The 23858-nt window shown below is 37.6% G+C and overlaps 1 protein-coding gene across 1 annotated transcript in view; it reads right to left on the bottom strand.

Annotated features, from left to right (window-relative positions):
- Window positions 1-1196: 1196 nt before the first annotated feature.
- The window catches only part of VDR (vitamin D receptor), a 55127-nt gene continuing 32465 nt past the window's right edge, over window positions 1197-23858 (bottom strand). The window contains exons 3-9 of the mRNA XM_053455883.1: window positions 14229-14359; window positions 10382-10566; window positions 8585-8690; window positions 4767-4938; window positions 4251-4402; window positions 2394-2510; window positions 1197-1938 (exon numbers count right to left, since the gene is read on the bottom strand). Coding sequence (XP_053311858.1) covers window positions 1679-1938; window positions 2394-2510; window positions 4251-4402; window positions 4767-4938; window positions 8585-8690; window positions 10382-10566; window positions 14229-14359 — 1123 coding nt within the window. The 3' untranslated portion in view covers window positions 1197-1678. The remainder of the gene's footprint in view (window positions 1939-2393; window positions 2511-4250; window positions 4403-4766; window positions 4939-8584; window positions 8691-10381; window positions 10567-14228; window positions 14360-23858) is intronic.

Raw genomic sequence — 23858 nt, 5'->3', positions numbered from 1 at the left:
GGTAAAAGGGTAACTGTTGCTGCCCCAGACTTTCAAATACCAAAATGAATCATTTTAAACTATCCCTAGCCTGTGCTTTTGGTTTTGCAGTTAGTCCAATTGTTTTGGAGACCGTTAGACATTAACCTCAGATAATCTGAGCTCTATGTCTCTGAGTAGCAATACAGTTTACCTCAACTAAACAATAGGACATAAATAACATAGTGGGCAGAAATAATCATGTGGATGCCTTTTAACATGACATAACGTGCATTTTATTGTATGTATTGCATATTTTAATCAATACAATAGCATGGTTTTATTTAGTTTCATTGAAAGTGAAAAGTTCCCAGGGGTCTGTCTAGAGTCTCCTGAGACCTTTGATGAGCCCCACCAGCAGCAATGGGGATCAAAGTGAAAAATATTTAAAAGAAAATAGTTTAAAAAAATCTAAGAAAATAAAAATGACAAAATTTAAAATAAAAATACTCCAGCGATGTCATCTTGAGATCATAAGGGTCACCTATCCAGTTCCAAGAGAGATCTTTAAAAAGGTGCAGTAAACATGGAAAAAGAGGGATCATGGTTGAACGTAATCAAAAAAAAAAAAAAAAAAAAAAAGCAACTTTGGCCGCTTAAGGAGTAAAACTACTAGTCACAAATGGGGTTAAGCTGCATAAGGAAGGTATTGAAAGAAGAAAAAAAGATTTAATGCGAGATTTTGCATTATAGGTAACCCACAACCACTGTTTAATAATGTGTAAATGTAACCACAATTTCAGATTTTGAATTTTAATGTTTACATATTTAAAAAATTGACACTCTTAAGAAATATTTTTTCGTGATTTTAAATATGCCCAAGAAGTTTTAATATCAATATAATCGGTCCTATTCCAGAAAGTAGCAAGCAACTTAGTTTCTTATTTGTTTTTTATTATTTGTGTTTTATTTATTTAATTATTATTATTTATTTATTTAACGGTCAACATTTCAACCTGTGTTGTATTTATTATTAAAATTAAATTAGGTATATGTTATTCCTCTAAATACCATATTTTCAATATCATATATCTGAGATACATATTTTTAGTGTCAAAATCTATTTTTATATTTGTGTGTGTATATATACACACACACACACACACACACACACACAAGGAATTAAAAAATCTATAGAATCCGTCTAGAAACTAAGCAAATATGACTGGATAAACAGTTTCGTTAACTATTTAAATGTACTGTATATATCAGCTCATGAAACAAAGGATTAAGTTGGATAAGGCTGAACATTCATTTTGGCACAACACTGAGTCCTCATGGCTTCAAATGTTCAGTATAATGGCTTTTGCAAACATATAGAAATCACATATATACATTTAACAAACTTGACATTTCCTGTCATAGAAGGCACACAGCACGTCAAAGCTTTTTCAATTTGAACATTACAGTAAGCACAACATGCCAAGAACAACTTGAGCCGACAACAGAAATGTTTGTTCCTATTTCTGAGTGCTTTACGATAACTCTTAAATAGTATATGATGCATTATATACAAACTGCAACGAACGATTGGTTTCATTTAAATCTCCCAGCCTTTTTGCATTGCAGAAAAAGAATTAAGACCCACTGCCACGATAATCATTGTCATTGACACCTCCAATTACTCACACTTGAATTTAAGTAAAAGTCTAAATTCAGGTCAAGATATTTCATTTCCGAATACTTCCAGCACGAGCGGTGTAAGTTTCATGCTGTGTTCTGGCAAGAAAGAAAGGGTACGATACTGCTTGGAATGCTCCTCGTTTAAGCTGCGGAGGTCGGCCAGTTTCTGGATCATTTTAGCATACAGCAGCCGGTTCCCAGGGGGTGGGTGTTTGCAAAGAATATAGGTTTGTAGAATAGAAGAAAGGCGGTCTTGAATTGCTTCAACCAGTGCTTTGTCTTGCACTCCTGGGCGATCTATAGATTACAAGGGGGTAGTAATCATAATAATAATACGTTTTAAATAGAACAGCAACAACAATGAAAACTGCTAATTCTACTATTATGATTTTGATTGTAGACGTCAAAATAGAGATAATAGTAACAAAAAGGGGTTAAATTCTAGACTAATATAGTATATGAACAAACAATCCTGTTCTGATTATTGAAAATAACTATCTGGTCTTCTAGGCTACATAAGTTGGCTACTTGCTTTCAGAAAATAGTATGTATCAGTTAATTACCACTCTTATGCCGTCTTGAAGGGAAAAAAAAAAAATATCCTTGAACTTAAAAAAAAAAAAAATGCTGTATTAAACCACTCTTTATGAGATTTTCCCTTTTCATCTCCTCTGATTTTATTACATTTCCTGATACACCTATTATTTGGATCAGATATCATTTTAGTTGACCTTCTTGAATTTTCAATTTACCTGGTGAAAGAATGCAGATGGCCATCAAAAGCACATGTTCTTGTTCATGGAGGCTCAATTTCTTGAGGCCCACTTGGAATTTAACAAGAGGCTCCAGAAGTTCCATGTTATGGCCAGCTGAACGACAAAATAACCAATCAGTTTTGCTTCACATAAATCAGTTTATTGCTCATGTAGATTTACATCATTTTGCAAACCAAAAATGTACAGAATACTCACTCATGGTTGTATTGGGAAAAAGAGGAAAGAAGAGAATATGTGCGCAAAGACCAAGTACAGAGAAGTAAAAAAAAGTAGGTGGCAATCATATACACAGATTACACTTTCAGTAAGGAAACCAAATTAAAGTGACGCTCCAGCCATTATACACACTTTAAAGCAAATGATAGCTGTGTGGTCCTTTTAAATTCTAGTGAGGTAAATGCCCTGCACGGGATGCATTGGGGCCTGTTAATTTTGAGCTATGCATTCCCAAAAAAGCAGAGCAGTTCAAATTGTGCACATGATCACCCATCCCAGCCATCTTATAGACACACAACTGTATATGCTACAATATGGCCATATGGTAAATAACAAAACAAAATATTTTTTCCATATTAAGGAAATGTATAGTGGAGTGAAGAATTGACGATTGCAATCAAATCCAAGCTTGTTGCAAAGGCAATGATCAATATATTCCCTTTGTTTAATGAATGCTGGTCAGGTTTTTAAAATAACCTCTTTGACATCTGTATACGGTCCTAAGCGTGTAATGGACACGGTTGACTTGTGAACATATGGACTCATTAGCGAGAAGAAAATGATTAACCAGACTAAATGCTAGTTTGATCACAACAAGGATTTGTCAAGTCAGTAGGTGTATCTATATGCACTGACCCGCTAAGCAAATAGCGTATAAATTGTAGTTCCTAGTACTGGCTTTCTTTGGTACATGACAAGCCTTTTCACCGCGTATCAGTGAACTGTTTGTGCTGCGTATCTTTTGGGCAGACAATTAACTGGTAATAGAGTACACCAGCCGGCAACATACAATTTGTTCAATTATGATTGTTTATCCATTTACAGAATATATCTGTTATAGTACATGTAGAGTACAAGTGCTTTTTGCCTACACAATGTTCTCCTAATACACATTATGCATAATTTAATTGATAAGGAGACTTTGGAGAAATCTCAGTTACTTAGCTATGCATTATACAGGGCCAGCCAAGCTCTTCCTGCAGCTGAAGCTCACCGGGTTAGACCTTCATGAAATCAATAGTTTTAAACTACCCTACAAACTTATGACATGTTTATTAATAGACCGGTGCAATGAACAAGGGGTCATCCATTCAGAGTTGAAGAAAGGAATTTCCACTTAAAGTAGAGAAAAGGGTTCTTTACAATAAGAATAATAAAGATGAGAAATTCACTACCCACCGATTATGTGCTATTAAAGCCAACAGACATCTAGATATTTTAGAAAAGAAGAGTATACAGGGATGTTATTGGTTATAGGACAGGATCAGCTATAACTTGTTAATCCAGTGAAAAAAACAGATTGCCGTTTTGGAGTCAAGAAGGAACATTTCTTCTTTTGGAGGTACAATTGGAAATCCCTTCAGAGTGGATTTTTGCCATCTTCTGGATCAACAGCAAGGTTGAACTTGATGGGCTTGTGTCTTTTTTCAATTTAAATTAATATGCCACTATGTTAGGTGCATTTGAGGATGGAACAAAAAACATGATTAAATTAATACAAAGTTTTTTTCTATTTGCACTGTTCCAAGGGGTTATTTTGTGTTGATGAAAATGATGCCATGATTTACAAATTTGTAAATGAGCAGGTATTACTGATAAACAAGATGTAAACCATACCTTGAGTTACATCATCAACCTTATACTTGAAGTCTTCACTGCCACATGTCCAAGACATATCCTCCAAGTTGAATGATTCATTAGATCTTAGCATTATAACTTCAATGACTGACGACTTCAGCAAGGCAATCTGATCTTCTGCAGTGAGGTCTCTACAGAGTTTCAACATACACACCGACATTAATTAAGTTGTGTTTAACACCTAAAATGTAGCAAAGCTGATGTCTACTTATAAAAAGGAAAGTAAAACACTCAATTATTTCTAAAACATTTAAGTGTTAATTTTTTTTTTAGTTTGTAGACCATGTTTATTTTTGACAACTATTTTTTTAATAGGAACCATTAACACAGGTAAGCAACAACTCACTCTACAGTACCTGGATGTAATACAGTATACGAAGAAATGCTTTCAGCAACATCCCATGGATGCTTTTTCTGTCTCCATGGCATAGTCAGGTGACACTGTGACCCTTATGGGGAGGGGGGCTATTCAAAGAATATAAAACAAATTCTTACCGGAATCCAGGTATCATTTTGGCAAAGCCAATAACTTTCTGTATGCTGTAACTAACAAGGTCTGCAAGGTGAGGGAGCATTGACAGCTCTGAGGAACCATTGGCAAAAGGAGAGTTGGCACCGCTGTAATCACTGAAAAAGGAGCTGGAGAAAAAACTATGTTCAGATGGATCTGTGGAGGAAGAGAAAGTGCATTATAGTTTAGTCACATAGAAACACAAATAAGGAAAATAAATTACATTAACTGGATGTTAGACCCTTCTCCATCTCTCTATATCTGTATATGTGTATATCACATGTATGTACTAATCCTTCAAAAATGTTGGCCCTAATCTGTTAGTATATGATGCAAGAACAACAATGATGATCTTAAGGGAGTAAATGGTTTTAGAGTTATAAGCTACTAAACCAAGCACCGGCAGGTATTCTTTGGGACCATTTCCAAATCCTTGACCAGTAATCACTTTTATATTCCTAAAGTATAAAGGCATATTACTTGACTTAGGGCAGTGGAGCAGAAGGGCCCCTGGGGACATGATGTCCCTTTTAAGAAGATAATATAAATATTGCACTGTCAAGATCTGAGTGTGTAGAACTTCTTTTAAGTAAGGCATGTCTAAATTTATCTAAGGGAGTGGTTCTAAAAAACAAAACATCTTACATAAGTAGTTTTGGACTATTGCAGTAGGAGGTAGAATTGGCTCATGCAGTTGGTTGGCAACATCACCCTGACAATTAACGTTATTTAGGAGAGGCCCAAAGTATATGGTTATACTATACGCTCCTAACCCCTTGAGCAATGGCAGCAAATAATTACGAGGCATTAATGGCATTTCATTACTTGGCACTGTTATAGAGAGTAGAGGCGTTGGCAAGAGCGAGACATTAAAGGCCATGGTAAATACATTATCTTAAGTACTATAACTTCCTTAAAGTTTGTCAATATCCTGCTTATAATGCAGACTACACAATGATTATTTGTTTTTTTACATCTGACAGTATGTATTATGTAATATATTAACAAATAAGTACTACTGCAGTTCCAAAAAAATGCATGAAGAGGTAATCTGTCTGATTGTTAGACCACTGAATCGCCATTATGTACATTTTTGGTGGGTAAAACAGTTATTTCATTGATTAGGTTTATATATTTTTTTTTTCTTTTTCCTGGTGTAATAATCAGTAATGATCACAATACACAACAAAGAAATGGTAGCAATAATAATGGCTGCTTATGAATTTGAGAATGAGGAGACGTAGTACTAGAGCTTGGTTATATCCTAATCTAATCTTTAAATCTCTAGCTTGGAAATATGCAACATTCTGACTGCTGTGATTACCTGCCAGAATTTCATAACGCAGATAAAAACTTAAGAAAAAGTCATGTGAATTAGCTACTGAAGGAGGAAGCACCAGGGCAATGACATCGTATTCAGGACAAATGATTCAGGGCATGCGTCTTTAGAGATATCACAACAACTGCAAAGGAGCCTGCTGTCCACCTCTGGTTTACAGTCTATATACAGTATGTTACAAGCACAAGGACCAGTTGAGGAAAAAAATTCTACTTTACAGATGCAATTATGTATTAAACTCTCAAAGCGTTGAATAAAAAAATATATCTGTTCTATCTATTTTTTTTTATTATTATAGTGGTCCACCTGGTAAGTCAACCTTAAATTGATTCTCTCTTGCCCCATGGGAGACGAGAGCCGATAAAGCATAGTTTGTCAGATAGACTTGCCCCTGTGGAGAGTAGGTAGAGCTGGGGGGGGGGAGTGTAACCAGAGCCAAACTTGATGCCCCTAACCACCTCTGAAAGCACTGCCCAGGTCAAGGCATTACTTCCAAAGGAGCATTACTGGCCCCAAGTTAAATTTTCACTGGTCTGATGTTAAAATAGTGGGCCTCTAGCACATTCTTAAAACACAAATTATGCTACATTTTTTCTGATGTTTCCTTATAGTTTAGATTGGTAATACTAGTATGTACTACAATACTTCAAACTATATATAACAAAAAAATGTAAAAAAGTGGCACCAGCACGTTTATGGCCATGCATTGGGAAAAGCTAAATTAGACAATTAGTGAAAATCATAGCTCTTGAAAGCCATAAGCAAAAACAAAACCACTGTTAATTTCTATGAATGCTATTCAGAAAAGCTAGGCGTAAAGAATGCAGAAAGTCACTGCATAATATTTAGTAGTCGGAACACTAACTGTGAACGCTGTCTTTCTGTATAAGCAATACATACTACAGCTAATCTGCATCAATACATACCGGAAGTAAAATCATGGTACATCTAAAGGAAAGAATAATATGAAAGGATTGCTATTGAATATTCATACAGATAAATATATAGAATAGTCTTCTATAAATACCTAAATATGCAGCCTCTGACGTGCGTTTTAAATTAACTATTCAAGGATTTATCGGCTATACTTCATGCTATCCGTTTCCCCGTTTGAGGACTCCAACACCTCAAAAACTGATATGATTTACCATTGCATCCCTCTGTTACTTATATAAACATCTAAGAATGTAAAACAAATATATTTGTGTCTATAAGGAAGTTTATATAGCACTAGACTTAATTCCTGCATTTGTCATAGATTATTGCCATTGAATGTCAGCCAATTAGCAAAAAGAAGCAGCACAAAGTAGAGACCATGAACGCTTAAGCCGTTGTTGTCTCTAGATTTCACAGTGTTGGGTTATACTGAAAATCTCTTAAAAAACAAGAGGCCCTATCAGCTAAAGTATCATAAATACTTGAAACCACCTCACACTTTAACATAGCTCTGCAAATATGTACTTTGTTGTCGTTAGCAACTTCTTAAAATAATTGTATTCAAATTTTACTTATTTGAATCAAAATCAATCTAAAGCACTTTGAGTGACTAATGTAGCCTGAAATGGAGATGTATCAATTTCTTGAATTCCTTAATAAATCATCCAATACATATTTATAAACCACAAAGACTCCAGATTTGGGTTATTTAACTTTGTAAACGATTGTTAAATGAGGCGTTATGTAGAGGGTGAACTCAAAGAACAAGGACAATTGCTAACATATTGGGATCTTTAAGTACGGCATATAGTAAAACTTTTGAAATGTCTTAGGGTTCTTTCTCAAGAGATGCCTAAAAATGTATTATGTATTAAACTTTCGGTGAGCAAGCTCCTAGCCTTGAGATGACTAGAAAAAAAAACACTCAACAAAAAAAGTGTCCCTCTTTAGGACCAGAAACATCCAGCTATAATATTTAAAAAAAAAAACAAAGAAACAACACAAAACAAAAAGAGTGCAGTGTTGTGTTGAAATCTTTAAAAAAAAAAAGAAATAAAAAAAGAAAAAATTTCGTTTTAAGAAGTAGAATTCCACAAAAAACACAAACTTTCCATTTTTAATTACGAAAACAATATTGCTTGTTTTAAAAACGTAACTTACATTTTGAAAACACATCTTAAAAAGTTCAATACCCAAACTAAACATATTTTGGGGGAAAAAAAGCAAAAAATGTTTATGACCATATTTCATATGTATATCCTATAATGTGTTTGTCATGGTATGTGGTAGACATTCACCCTCTTTAAATTAGACATGTATTTTAATTATGTTCTCCCTTTTTAAATTTCCCTTTATTAATGAGTTTACTTTTGAAATATGTAAGTAGGACATTATCAAAAATACAATAGATTATGTTTATCTACGAAACACTCCAGTCCCATCCTGGGTTTAATTTATAAACTGTCAATACAGATTTCTTTAGGAAATTTAATAAAGACAGATTAGAATAAAAGCTATGTAAAGTACCTGGAGATGAATTAAAAGCATCAGAGTCTTCCGATGAATAACTCTTTGTGTTAATAGATGATGATCGCGTATCGATTCTTTCACAAGCATTTTCTCTAACAGGAGGCTGCACAAAAAAATAAAGACGTAACTGTGGGTTACTTTGTATTCAATTTGGCAAAGTATGCTACCTTTTATTAAATTTAGGAAGTGAAGAGATATAATTAATGTCAAGGAGGATAACGACAATCAATAACAAATGCGTAGGTTCAAACCACCTGGCTTGATGTTGGGAGAAGGACTGCAAGCAAGACCCAAATTACAAGTAAAAAAATAAACAAATCCTTCCCCTTCAGCAGATGGTCCTTGTGTTCATGTCATGTGCAAGTGGCTCGAGTGTAGGGTACACCGGGTCTAACTTGGCTCCAACAAAGGCCTTGATCTTACAAACCTGTCTGCCCTTTGCAATCAAGTTCTATTATAACCTTGGACATCCAAGGGAGTAACAGCAGACAAGAGCCAATTAATCAAAGCAGTCTGGCTGTTTTTTGCCGGTTCTTGAGTTGGTTGTTGCACATTCCAAATATTTTTGGAATTCCAAAATCACATTGACTTTTCAAACTAAAATGTTGTTCCACAAACTTTTGGTAATGATACCAGAAACTCCCAAAGGTTATTTTTTTTTTATGTGGCGTATCCCCATAAATGGAATTCGAGAAAAAAAACTAATTATGTAAATGTTTTTGTACACATTTTTCAATTGATATAAACAGTCTATTTATTCAACTACAAAAAAAAAATATATACAAAATTCACTCAAAAATATAAATGAGAAAACGCAATTTAACGAAAATCAGCAAAAATAAAAACGAATAAAACTCGGGTATGATGTAAACTTTTTATCGATTTTAAGAGAGACTCCATTTTGTGAGTACCAAGAATCCACAGAAAGACGTACCAATGTCTAGTAATCGTAATACTTTCCTGACGTCAATGCCATGTTCCTTATTCATACATATAAAGTACATCTCAGTACAGGGCTGTGTATTGCTTGCCCAAGCAGGATTAGGGTGGACAAGTACTAAAAGCTTACGTTCCCACTAGTTTGTAGAATAAAAGTGCTCACACATATGCACTCTTTGCTAAATTTCGGAGATATGGTATGCAAAATTATACCAGAGCCGCTGTTTATCACGTGCTACAATGTGCTGGGCTATGCAATAAGAGTAGTTAGCTGAGCATGTGACTCAAAGGTAACCAAACCCACTTTTGTAACAGTAATTAGGAAAATGCTGGTGGATCAAAGTAACAGTAATCATAACGAACGAAATGCTAGCAAAGTCACATGGAAAGACAGAGGATTGTTTTGTCATTTCCATAGAGTTCCGCTGCAGCCTTATTTTCATGTTAAATACATATTGGAGTTCATTCTGATTCTTTAGTTACTGGAGTTGGAAATGGAACTTTTAGCCTTTTTTATATTCCATGGTTTCAGTATAGTCTTCTAGGGAAAGCATTAAATAAGATAGAAGTCTCTTTTTCTAATTTCAACAACTAAAAAACACATTCACTGAATTGCATGGGGTAAAAGTACAAAGCCGTATATTTAAATGGCATTAACAAAATATACATTTTTAGAGATCATAATGTTCCTTTAAGCATCAAGTTTATTCATCTATGGGACATAGGGGAGATAAAATGTAAAGACAAATTTCTTTAGGAGGTTGAACCAGATCACTAGAGGGATCAATGTGCAATATGGAATGGTGGGTGTACATTATGGGTTCCTGTTACACAAACAAATTCAGAATCGTTTACCCTGAACTGGCTAAAATCTTTGTAGGTTGGGTCATAGGTTTTCCGATGAGCATCCAAAAGGACATCAATAATTTTCTGCTGGTCTTCTGTGATTTTGGGCCTTAGAGACTCTTTCAGCGCCTCTTCCTCCTTGCGCTTCATTATCATCTCTCTCTTCCTTTGAACCTCTTCATCTGTTAAGATAACTGCATACAAAACAAACATATCATTCATAAACTCTCCTCTTTACTTGATGAAATCAAACTAAAAAATGTATTTTGGCCAGTTTTATTTACAGACTTCAACAGAGAAAATCGATCATTTGTAACAAACGATTGAAGCCTCAAATTAAATTGAGTTAAAGAATCCTAAATAAGAGAACCATTACTTTTGAAATTATTCTTCCAAACGTCTGAGCCAGAAGCTGTTAGCTAGGGCATGAAAAGCATCGCCTAGCAAGTAAAACACTCATAAGCCAGAAGTAAGAATTGAGTAGTCACAATGTGCCTTAGTTTGTAAGGTGTTCAGTATTTTACTAGCCTCAGACAGGGTCTTTTATTTTTAAATAACATGCTTTTACTTCACTCATTAATATCCACTAAGTAACGTTGAACACCTGGAACAACTGCCCCTAAATAATTATTGGAAAACTGCTGGATTTTTTTTTTTAATGATTATATAACCATGCAGGTATTAAAGAATATAGCTTCTGTACAGATTTAGCTCCTTCTCCTATTTAAAAGGTCAAAGAGTTTATGGTTCAGTTTGTGTGTCCCTGAGTTTAAATCTAATCTTTTTTTTTCTAAAATTGTTCACTAAATGGGAGAAAGATTAACTGTATAATTACATGCTGCCTGCTGTCTATTCCAAAATCTTTCAAGAGGTCTAGATGAAATTTTGAAATACTCAAAAAATGTAAACAGTCATAATTGCCTTTAGGCAACAGCAAATAAATCCTTGTTTAGAGTTGTTGTTTATAATATAATAATTTATGGTTAGATGGAAATGATGTGTGGTGGTTTACTGCTTACTGAGACTCATAACCTAAATTGAAAAATCAACTACCGGTATTATCCGCAATAGTTTGTTACTTAGTTATAATTAGCCATCAAGAAAGATGCGACAAGGAGAAGCCTAGAGAAAAAAAGCATAGTAATTTATCGTTAACAAAACACCTTGTACATGTACACTTGCCACTTATATGCTCAGAACAGACTTATCAAGTACTTTACAGCATACTCACCCACTGTCCTATTTGTGGTGGGACACACCATTTTCAGCCACTGTCCCACTGAGCTGCCTCACTGTCCTGCTTTTGTGGGCAGTGGGGTTCATGGGCCAGTTGGGGAGATCATCTGGCCAGCCCACCATACTCCTATGTGGCCACACAGCAACACTGAGGTCGCCAGATATAATTGCGCCCCTTTCCACAACCTGAGCCCCCACCTCTTATCCTGCCCCCTGACAAGGGTATCCTGATTTGGACATCTCAGAAATGTAGGGTATGCTATAGATGTTTGTATGCTGATCAGGGTCGTACCGGGGATGGCGAGGCAGCCCTAGTACTTTAAGGCTGGCTACGCCTAATGGTGTAAGTGTGGCCACCTCTGTATACCGCAGTATCCGATCTGCCACCAGATCTAGTGAATATGTTGCATTGTTGGCCAACGGCCCACTGGCACTTGCCTAGTGTGCCAGATAGCGTGTCTGGGTCTGATATAAATGTATAGTGCTCTAATTTTTATTGCGTATACACTGGCAGTAGCAAAAGAGCTAAAAATTACAGACACCTAAAACCCTTAAGGTCCAGAATGTTATACACTGACTCTCAAACAGATTTTGTATTTCTTTTTTGGAGTCATTGTTGCCTTCAGAGCTTTCACAATACATTTATTAAAACTACCTATACCTTGTACCATCCATTTTTCGAACTGTGTAATTATCTTGGTGATATTTTGAAATGATCATAACTTGTCTGAAAGTTTTCTTCTCTCGCAACCCTTACGAAAGCTGCATGAACCAATCAACAAACAGAAAGAAAAGCTAATGGGTAGGTATAATTATGCAGAAAAAATGTAGAATATATGGGAAAGAACAGACCAGCTTCAATAAGTGCCATAGAAAAAAAAACAAGTGGAAAAGATATTTCCTAAATATAGTAGAAGGGAAAATATTCTGCTGTTAATTTCAATCCAGTGCAAAGTTTAATATCGCTTTGTTAGTAAATAAAAAGCTTAATCTGTTTCTCAATTACAATTAATAAGTGACCAAAGCAGATTTCCGTAACCAGAACGTGACTACTTGGCACACATTATGCATTCATCACTACCTAGTGGATATATGCTTTATTTTTAGATAAACTAGATTAGTATTCTTTAATAAAGTAATAGTTTTATCAGGGACTTTAGTCTTTTCTGCCTGTAATATTTCCACTGTCCTGTCTGTAACCGCAGTGAATTAAGGACAGGGTAGTGTTTAATAGTCTTAATGCGGCTGGAAGCTAGGAACAAACGCTTAGGTTTCTAGATAACCTGGTAACATTTCTATTGTAAGCAAATTATTTATGGGTTGTTTACAAAAAAAACCTCTGTCCTATGTCTCATCTATTTTTACCATACCGAAAAACAAAGGCATATGCTTAGATCATTGCATTCACACTTTAGCTAATGTGTGTCTAAAAACAGTTAATCAGTAGCTTAAACATATAATTTGATGGCAGATAAGAACTATTTGGCCAATCTAGTCTGTACATTTTTTCCTGATGTAAAGTTTGAGACCTTAATTAGTCACTGGTCTTGTCATGGATTCAGGATAGTTGCATGCCTATCCCATGCGTGTTTAAATTCCCTCACTGTATTAGCCTCTATCGCTTCTGATGAGAGGATGTTCCATTTATCTATCACCCTCTGTGTGAAGTGAAAAAAAATGAATATGAAAATGAAAAAGAAAACGGTGTTGGGAACACCACAACTATAGTTCAAAGCTCTGTCCACTCTTCACCCTTCATTCTGTTCCTCAATGTTCCGCACTCATTCTCACCCTAACTCTTTTCTATGGAATCACAGCAACACCCCCTCAGTTTGGATCTTCCACTTCTTATCATTAAAGGAAGACCACTGGCCACTCAGACAAACAGACCACAGTAAAACTCATCAATAAAAGCATAGGCAGGGGGGAAGATTCTAAGAAAGATGACTTCTCAGATATCACAATAGCAGCCATTTTCATCTATCTATATATATATATATATATATATATATATATATATATATATATATATATATATTTATGTATACACCCATATATTCATCTATCTATATTTATTGAACCGTGGTTTTGTTCACAACATAATCGTACAGTAAAATAATTAAATAAAAAAGTGAGGAATTCTGAGAAAGGTGACTTTTCGGTTTAAATTAAAGTGTCAAGTCTTTAATATAAGTGTATTTTAGAAGTTAAAAATGTTCACCTGTGAAGTATACAGTAAGAAAAGTTTGTAGACACAGCAGAAAACACATACTGTATCATTCAAGAGGTAAAGAAGATTCAGATCAGCCATTTAGAAGTAAAATATAGCGTATAAAGCAGTAGTTTTAGAATAAGAACTACAACCACATATAAATGCATGTAAATTGTGTTTAATAAACAGAATGCAACATTATTCAGTATATTCTGTTGAGTAGCCATATGGCCTAGGCTTTTCCACAATGAGCTATATTTCATTCTGAAGGGCTTTTTGATATTGCATTTATTGATGAATATGAAAGGAGAACCCACACTCTCGCATAAGATTAAAAGGGACAGTAGCACCTTGGCAAAAATGCATAAATGATAAGCCAACTTCATGTTTTTTTCTATGTTTACTTACATTCCTTCATCATGCCAATATCAACACAGCGTTTCAGCCTGCAGGACTGACAGTGCCGCCTGTTATCTTTGGTTATTTGACAATGACCATTAAAAGGACAAGTAAAGGATGCCTTCCGCTTCATGCTCCTCCTGTCAAGAAGAAAATGGAGACGTGTGAAGTCTTCAGAGAAAGAAACTCATCTCGTCTTGTAAAAGAATCATATGAGAACTAGCAGCTTACATATAACAAGTATACATGGTGCAGAAGTGATGCTACCATAGATGCAAGTAAAATTGCTTAGGGCACCAATTTATCAAATTGTGAAATATATTTCTAAACAAAAACTCTCAATCCAACGTGTTCCTTAAAGTGAGTACAATTGAATACCAAACTTACATTTGTGATGGAGTCCCTTAAATGCATTTTGCTCAGGGCCCCCAAAAACCGAGGGTTGTCCCTGCAAAAGTGGAGGAGTCGTAAGGAACGTTTCCTTGGCTTCTCTTGACATAATGTTTTGGTAGCCCTCACAGTATTTTTTAAACAAAAGATACATATAACTATTAATCACCAAAATGCTGTAAGGTTCAATTCCACATATTGTTTTTAAGCCTCTTAGATATATATATAATGTTATGTATTAAGATTTGGTAAGGAAAAAAAAAAAAAAAGCAGCAAATAAAATATACTTAAAAAGGTTCTTAATCATAGCTGAAAGCATTACTATTTTATGTATTAGTATTTCAGAAAATATATGCCTAATACACTAAAACTGGACTTGATTAACTGCCTTCTAAAATACTATTCGTGCAATTTATGCATTTTTTTCCTTTTTATTACATTTTCAGAAATGTGTAACTGCCACAACCCAAAAACACAATTAATAAATATTCTTTATGAAGTATTGGGGGTAACACAGCACCTATATCAAAATCTGGATGTGTTGCATGCCTTCCTATCCCTCTAGAAATATTAGCTATATGTTGTTAGGGAACCACACAATTTCTGGCCCGTTTGAGACCTTCTTGAATCAGAGTTGAGCACCCCTGGTCTATATACAGGTTAAGTATCCCTTATGCAAAAATCCCTTATTTGAAATGATCTGAAATCAGATTTATTTTTTCAGATAAAGGATACTTACAATTGGGGGGGGGGCAATAAAGAGGTGCCTGACCCCCCCCCCGCAAGTAGATTCTTTCCCTGCCTCCTTTTCAGCTTCTCCCTGCTGTCTGCTCTGTTGTTTAGGCTTCCTCAAAGCAGTCAAGAAAAGAGCGCAGAAGTGTTCTGGGGAAGCCTGAAAAATGGACTAGAAGCATTCTGGGATCGCGAGGAGAAGCCTGAACAACAGAGCAGACACAGGTGAGAAGACAGACCCGTTATCTGAAATTCATCTGATCCCAAGCATCTTGGATAAGGTATACTCAACCTGTATACTTTTTGTGTGTGTGTGTTTTAGGAGCCTAATAATGCACTCATCCGGGCAACTAAAAAAAAAAAAAAAAAAAAAAAAAAAAAATAGGAAGAGGTGCAGAAGCACTGTCTTTCCCAAACAGAGGAACCTGGGAGAAACAAGTTGTTTATAAACTCAGTAGGAACGCTGCAAAAGGACTGCGCACTCCACATTTCGAGGGACCCCACGATAAGTAATAAACCCCAAAATATTGGTAGTGCATGACATCAGAAGCATAACTAACCACTTTACGTGGGTGGCACAAGGACTTCACACTTAATCCATTGTATGCTCTGGTCAAACCCATTTCATATATCGACATATATTTGCTTTTAAATGGATAAAATCTTGCCAGCAGCATAAAACTAACCTAGACGCTGATTGGGATCTCACAACTGTAACTGTCCTGGCCATTTCAGAAGAGTCTGCAACCATGGATGTAGCTGAAGCTTGTGCGGGAGGTGTTATTTGGGTGATCTATTTACATCCCTCCTACTCCATCCCATTTTTTAAAGTCTGTCTTGGTAACAGATAAAAATAATATAAAACAAACAGGAAAGTAAGAACCACATATTCAGAAGAACATTATGTGGCAGGTTGGCCAGTTCTTATTTCTAAAAACAAAAGATAAAGAAAGATCTCTGTTGTGAATCTGGGAGGAAGACAAGGTCAAACCATAATGGTAATACAAACTGCCATGATGGAGCCACATTAATGTAAAAAAAAATAAGTGCCTTGGCTCTGGACTTGATGTTATTTAAAATAACCACTGGTGTACTAGTAGAGGAAAGGCACCACATCATGGAAGAAAAATATGGGCTATTTAAAGAAAATCCCATTACAGTTTCCACTCTTAAGAAATTCTTGCACAGCCACAGAACTATAAATAAATGTTGCGTAAATTGTATGTTTGCATTCACGCCACGGCTCAAAAAGAACAAGAAGGAAATTGTTAACCAAGATGTGTAGCTTATATCCCATGTATCCTGAGAGCAAACATGGTAAAAAAAAACAAACAGGGGGGTAACGTGGGGAAAACACTTGTCATCAAATACTGCATACTGCATATTACTAACGAGAAACTTTTTTCACAATTTCGTGAATTTTTACTCATCAAAAAGTCAGTAACAAAAAAGGCAGTTAAGGGATTTATCATGGATAATGTACAAAGTAGTTATAGGTTACTTTATGTGCATATACATTTTCTATTTATTAGCTTAACAACTTAGTTCAATATGATGTATTTATATAAAAAAGCTGATTTTATCCGAACATTTCCTATACAAAAAGCTAAAACATTTTTTACTATTTTAATCTGCTCAATATTGCATTAATACAAAATCAGTAAAAACTTTTACTGCTGGTGCACATATGCTCCAAAAAGTGTCTAGGTAGCTTCTAATGTCTGCATAAACTTACACAAATCTTTGTGTTCAATTCTAAAAAAAAAAAAATTATTAAAAATGATGCTGTTTGAAGATGAGTTCTGTGCCAAATGTTACAATATTCCTCCTTTTATATAGACATATCAAGTTTGTAACACTATAAAAATTAACATTTTTTTTTTTTCTTTCCCGTTTGGCATATTTTTTAGTTTATGTACAAGCAACATACAAACTTGGTACTAAATTCTAATTATTTTACATTTCACGGTTTCATTTTGAAAAGCCATTAAATGTGCAAAGTACTACAATTAATTATGCAGGCAGGTATGTCTTTAATGCCAATGGGCAGCAGGGCAATCCCTAGCAAGGGGCTCAATTTAAGTAAATTATTATAATAGCATTTAATCCTATAGTGTGATCTAAAACAGGTTTCAGACTCTCTTTTCATTCATTAGTTTTGCCCTAAAGGCCATGCAACGTTCTGTGGATATAAAGAGAATTCCCACTTTCCCCTTCCTTCCCCAAATTACTTGTAACAAGGAAACGGACTACTTTACAACCTTCAGCATGACTTAAATATTTTATTAAATGATATAGCTTGTATGTTTTGTTTAGTTGCTTTTATGTGTGTAACTGTCTTGCAAGTACTTTAATATGTATTTTTCATGTGTACGGAAGAAGAAAAAAAAAAAAGATTTGCCTTTAGAAGAAGCTCCAGCAGAACTTCCTTTATTTAGGCTCCCTGCCACTCTCATGTGAGCCAGCGACTGGTAAGCAGCAGATGAGTTTGGCTGATGCAGTTCCTACTATTACGGGATCTGGGGGATGGACAAGCAGTGTGAATGCATAGAGAGGATTCTGAAGACTCCACCTTCCACTTATTTGTGTGGGATAAAAACGTAAATTTAACTACCATAAGCATTACAGTACTTATGATGGTTGGAGTCTACCTTTGAATGGTTTCCTGCAATGATCCAACTATCTCTGTATTCTAGTGAGCAGCAGCAGAGAGGAAAATTCAGACAGGCTTGATATAACACTAGAGAAGACATCCTGAGCAGACAATTGCTACCATGCTGAGAAAGTAATCTTAGGAGTCAAGGTAATCTGTTACCAGCTGATGAAATCATCAAAAGTGTGTTCCGCCAAGAAAAACATGCTTTCAACATTTTGTGTGATGGATACAGCTAGAAACCACAGGAAACCACAAAGAGGTGCGTAAGGTAGAAAACACAAGTCTAAACAAACACTGCTTATACCCGAAAAAAGGTAATGTTGGGGTTTGTTCACTAAAGCAGGTGATTGCAGGCACAATTGAAAATTTTAAAGGAGGTGCATTTGAAGGTTCGTGGTCATTTTTTGAAAAAAAAAAATATACATATTTCTATTCGACAAAAGTCATCCGTTGCCATCTTCGGAAATCCCATTTGTCTGTCCGGGTTCCCATGGAAACAATAAGTAAACGCGTAGAAGAAGTTGATTTAAGAATGGCAAGATTTCTCCTCTTAGTATAGTTAAAATGGCGGCCAGGGCTAACATATATGGACGAAGATTTTCGTATTGGCCACATTCGTTTTCTGTTTCTTTCGTCCAACGTTGCAGTTGTTCATTATTTATACGTAGAAAACGGCAAAATTCAGCACAAAAACGTATTCTTACAAAAAACAAATGCACAAGTTTACTACCTTATTCAATGTGCACTTATCGCTGGTGAGACTGTTTCCTGTACTCAGGCTTGAATATACAAATATCTAGGCCTTTAGTGGCTGTCAAGGTTTAGAATTTCACACTTTGGCACTTCAACCGGGTAAATTGGTTACTAATGTTATACTTTAAAACGGTCTATGTGAAGCCATCCAGGGTTTACCCCAGTGGACATTCACTACCTGGCCTTCCTACAAGTGACCGCTAGAAGTCTTGTTTTAGCTGTATATGTATACAAGATCGGGAGAGAACATTAAATGGGAGGTATTGTCAGAAATGTAGGAAGGCGCCGTTGTACATAATTATTAGTTTACTGGAAGTTTGGTTTAATGCATAAAACACAACACTGGAGAATGCAGACTTTAGTCTTTTCAGAAAACAACATTATTGTGAATTATACCTGCAAATAAGTACAGGGGCTTCAATAATATGTCCCTGAGCTTATAGAAAATTCCCCCAACTAAATTTTGGAACTTGAAAGTTCAGTGAACATAAATGTTTTAATTTTTTATCTACTTTTGCTTGTACAAAAATGTATTGCATTAACACATCCACGCTGCTCCAAATTACTCCCTAGAGACTCATCTTAGGAGACATGTACAGACATTGCATTTTAGATTTTGAGAAACAAAACAGAAACTAGAATCACTGTAAATAAAGCAATATGCTATCCATCAAACATCTATCAGCATACCTTCCAAGTATACCCTGCTTTTCCAGGTAAGGATAATTTCTTGTCCGGCTTTAACTGGGAAAGACGGGTGGGGTTTTCCATTGCTGCCAAGTATTTGTTTTTAATGATTATGATTTGCTTTATGTGGAAAGTTGCTGGGCTTAAAAGAGGTAATTAGCAAAAGTCAGTAATAAAACACTAGCATTTTAATTATGGCCATGATTGGCACAGATACTTCAAAATTAAAGGTACAGTCTATTGTCTGTCTCAGTCAGCCTTACTAACAATGCCTGATGAAGTGCTTTAATATGCCCTTTAGTAGAAGCTACAGCTCCCCCTTAACAGCAGGAAAGCTCTCCCATAAAAATCAAGGTTCTGGCAGAAAGGTGTCAGAACACACAGTGTTCTTGGGTATTGGGCTGCATAGCCGCAATCCAGTTAGGGTGTCCATGCTTACCCTTGTCCACCCTGAACTGGACCATGGAGCAATGGAAGAAGGTAGCCTAGTCTACTGAATCACGTGGATTGCCGGGTGCGGCGTGTCACGGTCAGGACTACTTGCCAAGCCGTGACTGTGTGGAGGGCATGGGCATGAAGGGGTTAATAGCACCAGGCCTCTGGATTTACTAACTAGACCCCTTAACAGGGCATAAGTTACACCAAATTAACCCCCAAATCCTGCCTGTATCCCCCCAGGTAGTCTGCCACCACTCACGATTTTGATACCGGATTCGTGAGAAATCCGAATTAGAACATCAATCACTATATATCTATCTATATATATATCAACCCACCCCGGGCAAACAACATATATATATATCCTGTAGAACTCAATAACAATACGGTAACGTGTTATCCTCCCTTAGGGTTTGTGGATATCGATACTAGAGCCCAAAGACAGACGTAGATTTTGAATATTTTAATAACAAAAAGACAAAGATTACACAGTGCCAGAATTACAAAAAACAAGACATACAAAATAAAAATAAAACGGCAAACAGTTCTTAAAAACAAAGGGACTTAAACACAGGACCCTCACTCACGAGTTTCTCCAATAAGTAGGCCTGTGGGAACTCCTTAAGTCCAGATGGTTTCTTATGATGTTGTTCCGATCAGAGTATATCATGGAGTTCTGCTTTGAGGTCGCTGCATTGTCCCTAAATCAGACTTTTGCAAGCAAACGCCCCTCTGACCACATGACCGATTATATGACACCTTCCCCAAGAATCGGGTCCCATCTTTGATGTGCCAATAAGTTATGGTGGGGTAAAGGTGATGGAAACCCCCCCACTTAAGATAGGAATGGAATTCCTATAACTAAGGATCCTTATCTGTTAGGCCATGAATCACCACAGGGGTCCTTTGGGAAGATGACACCTCTAGCCAGAACAGATACAGAGGGCATTCACAAAGAAACACATTAAATCAACCTCAGATTAACTCATTGAATGTTTAAACAAAGAAACTAACCACCTCTGCTGGGTTACCCTTCCATGCATCCACTACATTATATGAGTTAATCATGACACCTCCCCCTTTAAGATGGTGGACAGAGGAGGTCAGCACACGCTGATCTACTATGTCTGCCTAAATTCTAGTCTCCCCCTGACCAGACAAACAGTCAGCGTTCCCATAGAAGCTGACTTGTCACACCAGCCAGTAGAACAATACTGCTGTAGCACCGGCCTCCATCTGAGCAACTTGCTAAGCTTCCCATCTACTCTATCCGCCTGAAGAGAAGGGTTGTGATAGATTATAACAGTGAAGTCACAACCATACAAGCATGGCTGTAACTCCTGCAAAGCACACACCATAGCTAAGCACTCTTTGCCAACCCTTGAGTAAGCCTCTTTCTTTGGCGATAAGTTACTCCGATGTTTCAAGGCCTCATCCATTTGTTTCTCTGCCCTGCTTAGGATTGCTAAACGCTGCCCATTCCCAAGCAAGACAGCAAACGGGTGTCCATTGTCCTGGGCTTCCGGTGTGGATCCCAGGCTCTTGGCTTCACCTACACTCACAGGGCGAGGGGTTTCTTGCTGACTGGTCAATGTAGCTGTGTGTTCATCAACCCATACTATATAATCCTCTGTAGCTGTTGCACCAGCATCTTGCTGGTATGCCACTACAGCTACAGGGGACATATTCTGCCCCTCACACTGCCCACTCAGTAAACACACAAAAGGGATAACAGGGTGTGAATTTTCCTCCCCCTCCTCCTTATCTCCAGACTTTACAGCTTTAGGGGTCTTAGGCACAGTGGAGAAACTACCCCCTTCCTGCTTCTTAACCTCCAGCACTTTAAGAGTTAAATGAAGCATTTCCTCTGGAGCATGAAAGCAGGGTTTTGGCTGTTGACACACAGATACATCACATTCCATATATCCCTTGTTTTCCCTTTGAGGAAAGTCAGTAACATGAATATCCGCAGACACCCCTATATCATGTATACTTTCTCCTGCACCCAAACCTAAATACTCAGGTGCTGTAGGCACGGTTGGCCACACATCCCCAGTCCCCTTTAGTTTTTCAGGGATAATACCTTCTGGGCATACAACTTCTGAAGACACTTTGGCCGAAGTATCCCCAGCATGCCCGAATCCCTCGGCTACCTGATCACCCATAGTCACACTATGCTTTTCCGTATCAGGGGGCATTGAACCAGAAGAGCCACCACAGACTCCCTGTTCCTGAAACTCTGCCCCTCCAAAGTTCAAACCATACTTTTCCCCTAGAGCTTGCTCCCTAAGTTTGGCCCCTTGGCACACATGCCCCTTTATCTCTTCAGGAGACAGGATCCTGGGTGCTGGTTCAGACAGGCATACCTCTGCCTTCTGGGTTCCCTCCCAGCTACCCACTACTCCCAAAGTTTCAGACAGTACCTTAGGTTGGACAGGGCTCTCTACCAGCCCTCCAGGTTTGCAGGTTTCCTCAACTGGTGCATACTGGCAAACAAGCCAACCCAGATCCTTGCCCAGCAAAACATTAACAGGAATATCCTCGGATATACCCACCTCCCGCAAACCCTTGCCCACACCCCAATCAAGGTACACACGTGCCACTGGCACTGCAGGGCGCACCCCGCCAATTCCTTGGATGGACATGGTCTTCCCAGGGATAAGATCCTCCAATCTTACCATCTCAGGCCGCACCAGAGTGCAAGCAGCCCCCGTATCCCTGAGTCCCATAGTCACACGGCCACCTACAGTTACTCTTTGTAGGTTCTCCTCTTCATTCCCCTGAACCTTGGAAACAAACAAGACAGCTGGGTGTTCCCCAACTGGCACACACTGCAAATTGTCTCCTTGTGCCTCCTTTGGTCTAGCCACAAATAAAACAGGTGCAGCTCCTCCAGCTGTACCTCCATTTCCATTTGTCGGGGGAGATGGTCTCTTAGAAGGGCAGGTGGCACTCAAGTGCCCAATCTGGTTACACCGATAACACCGGCGGGTATCCCCCTGGCCCGATGTGGCCCCTGCTCTGTTGGCTAGGAAAGGTGTTGGTGATAATCTCCCGGTTGGCTTAGGAGTTGGTGGCTGGTAGGCTGCTCTTTTCCAAGTAGATGGTCCTTGTGATGCTTGTACCCGCTTTGTTGTTGGAGTACGGTTGTTGGCATAATCGTTAGCCAGATCTGCCGCCTCTGTCGTGGTCTTAGGTTTTCTGTCCAGAATCCACTCTCGGGCCTCCGGACTTCGTGTCCTCAGGAACTGCTCCAAAATCATCAGATCCTCCAGGGCCTCATATGTAGTAACTTGTAGGCCTCCAGTCCATTGCCGGAAAATAGTCCGAAGCTGTCCCGCATATTCGGTGCAACTGTCCGATGTAGCTTGCTGCATCTCTCGAAACTTTTTCCTGTAGAATTCAGGGGTGAGGTTAAAACTTTTTAACAAGGCAGATTTTATGGCCTCATAGTCCTGGTCAACTTCCATTGGTAAGGAAGCAAACACATCCAGGGCTTTCCCCTTCAGACGTGGGGTTAAATACTTTCCCCACTCTTCCTTGGGCAGCTGGTACTGCCGGCACACTTTCTCAAATCCTCTCAAAAACACATCCAAGTCAGTGTCCTTTTCCAGCATTGGAAAGTGTTCCAGGCGAGGTCGGTTAGCATATCCATCCCCGTTAACAATGCTTTGGGGAGACGGACTATATTGCTTTAACCGTAGAAGTTCCAGCTGATACCTCCGCTCAGCTTCTCGTTCAGCCCGCTCCGCAGCTCTCTCAGCAGCCTCCATCTCTCTCTCTTTCTCTCTTTCCGCAGCCTCCCTCTCTCTCTCCTTGTACTGCAGAATCAGGTTGAACTTTAGCTGAGGATCCACGCTCCCCAGATCCTTTAGTAACACTTGTAACTCAGAGTCCATTACACTCAAGGCGTTAACTTTATCAGGAAAACATCCTTGATCCACAGGCTCTTCCAAAATCACATTTGCTCCGATGGCCTGCTC

This window comes from Spea bombifrons, chromosome 2, assembly GCF_027358695.1.
Source record: "Spea bombifrons isolate aSpeBom1 chromosome 2, aSpeBom1.2.pri, whole genome shotgun sequence".
Lineage (NCBI taxonomy): Eukaryota > Metazoa > Chordata > Amphibia > Anura > Pelobatidae > Spea > Spea bombifrons.
The sequence above is the reverse complement of the archived record's forward strand: the minus strand, read 5'-3'. Positions and strand labels throughout refer to the sequence as shown.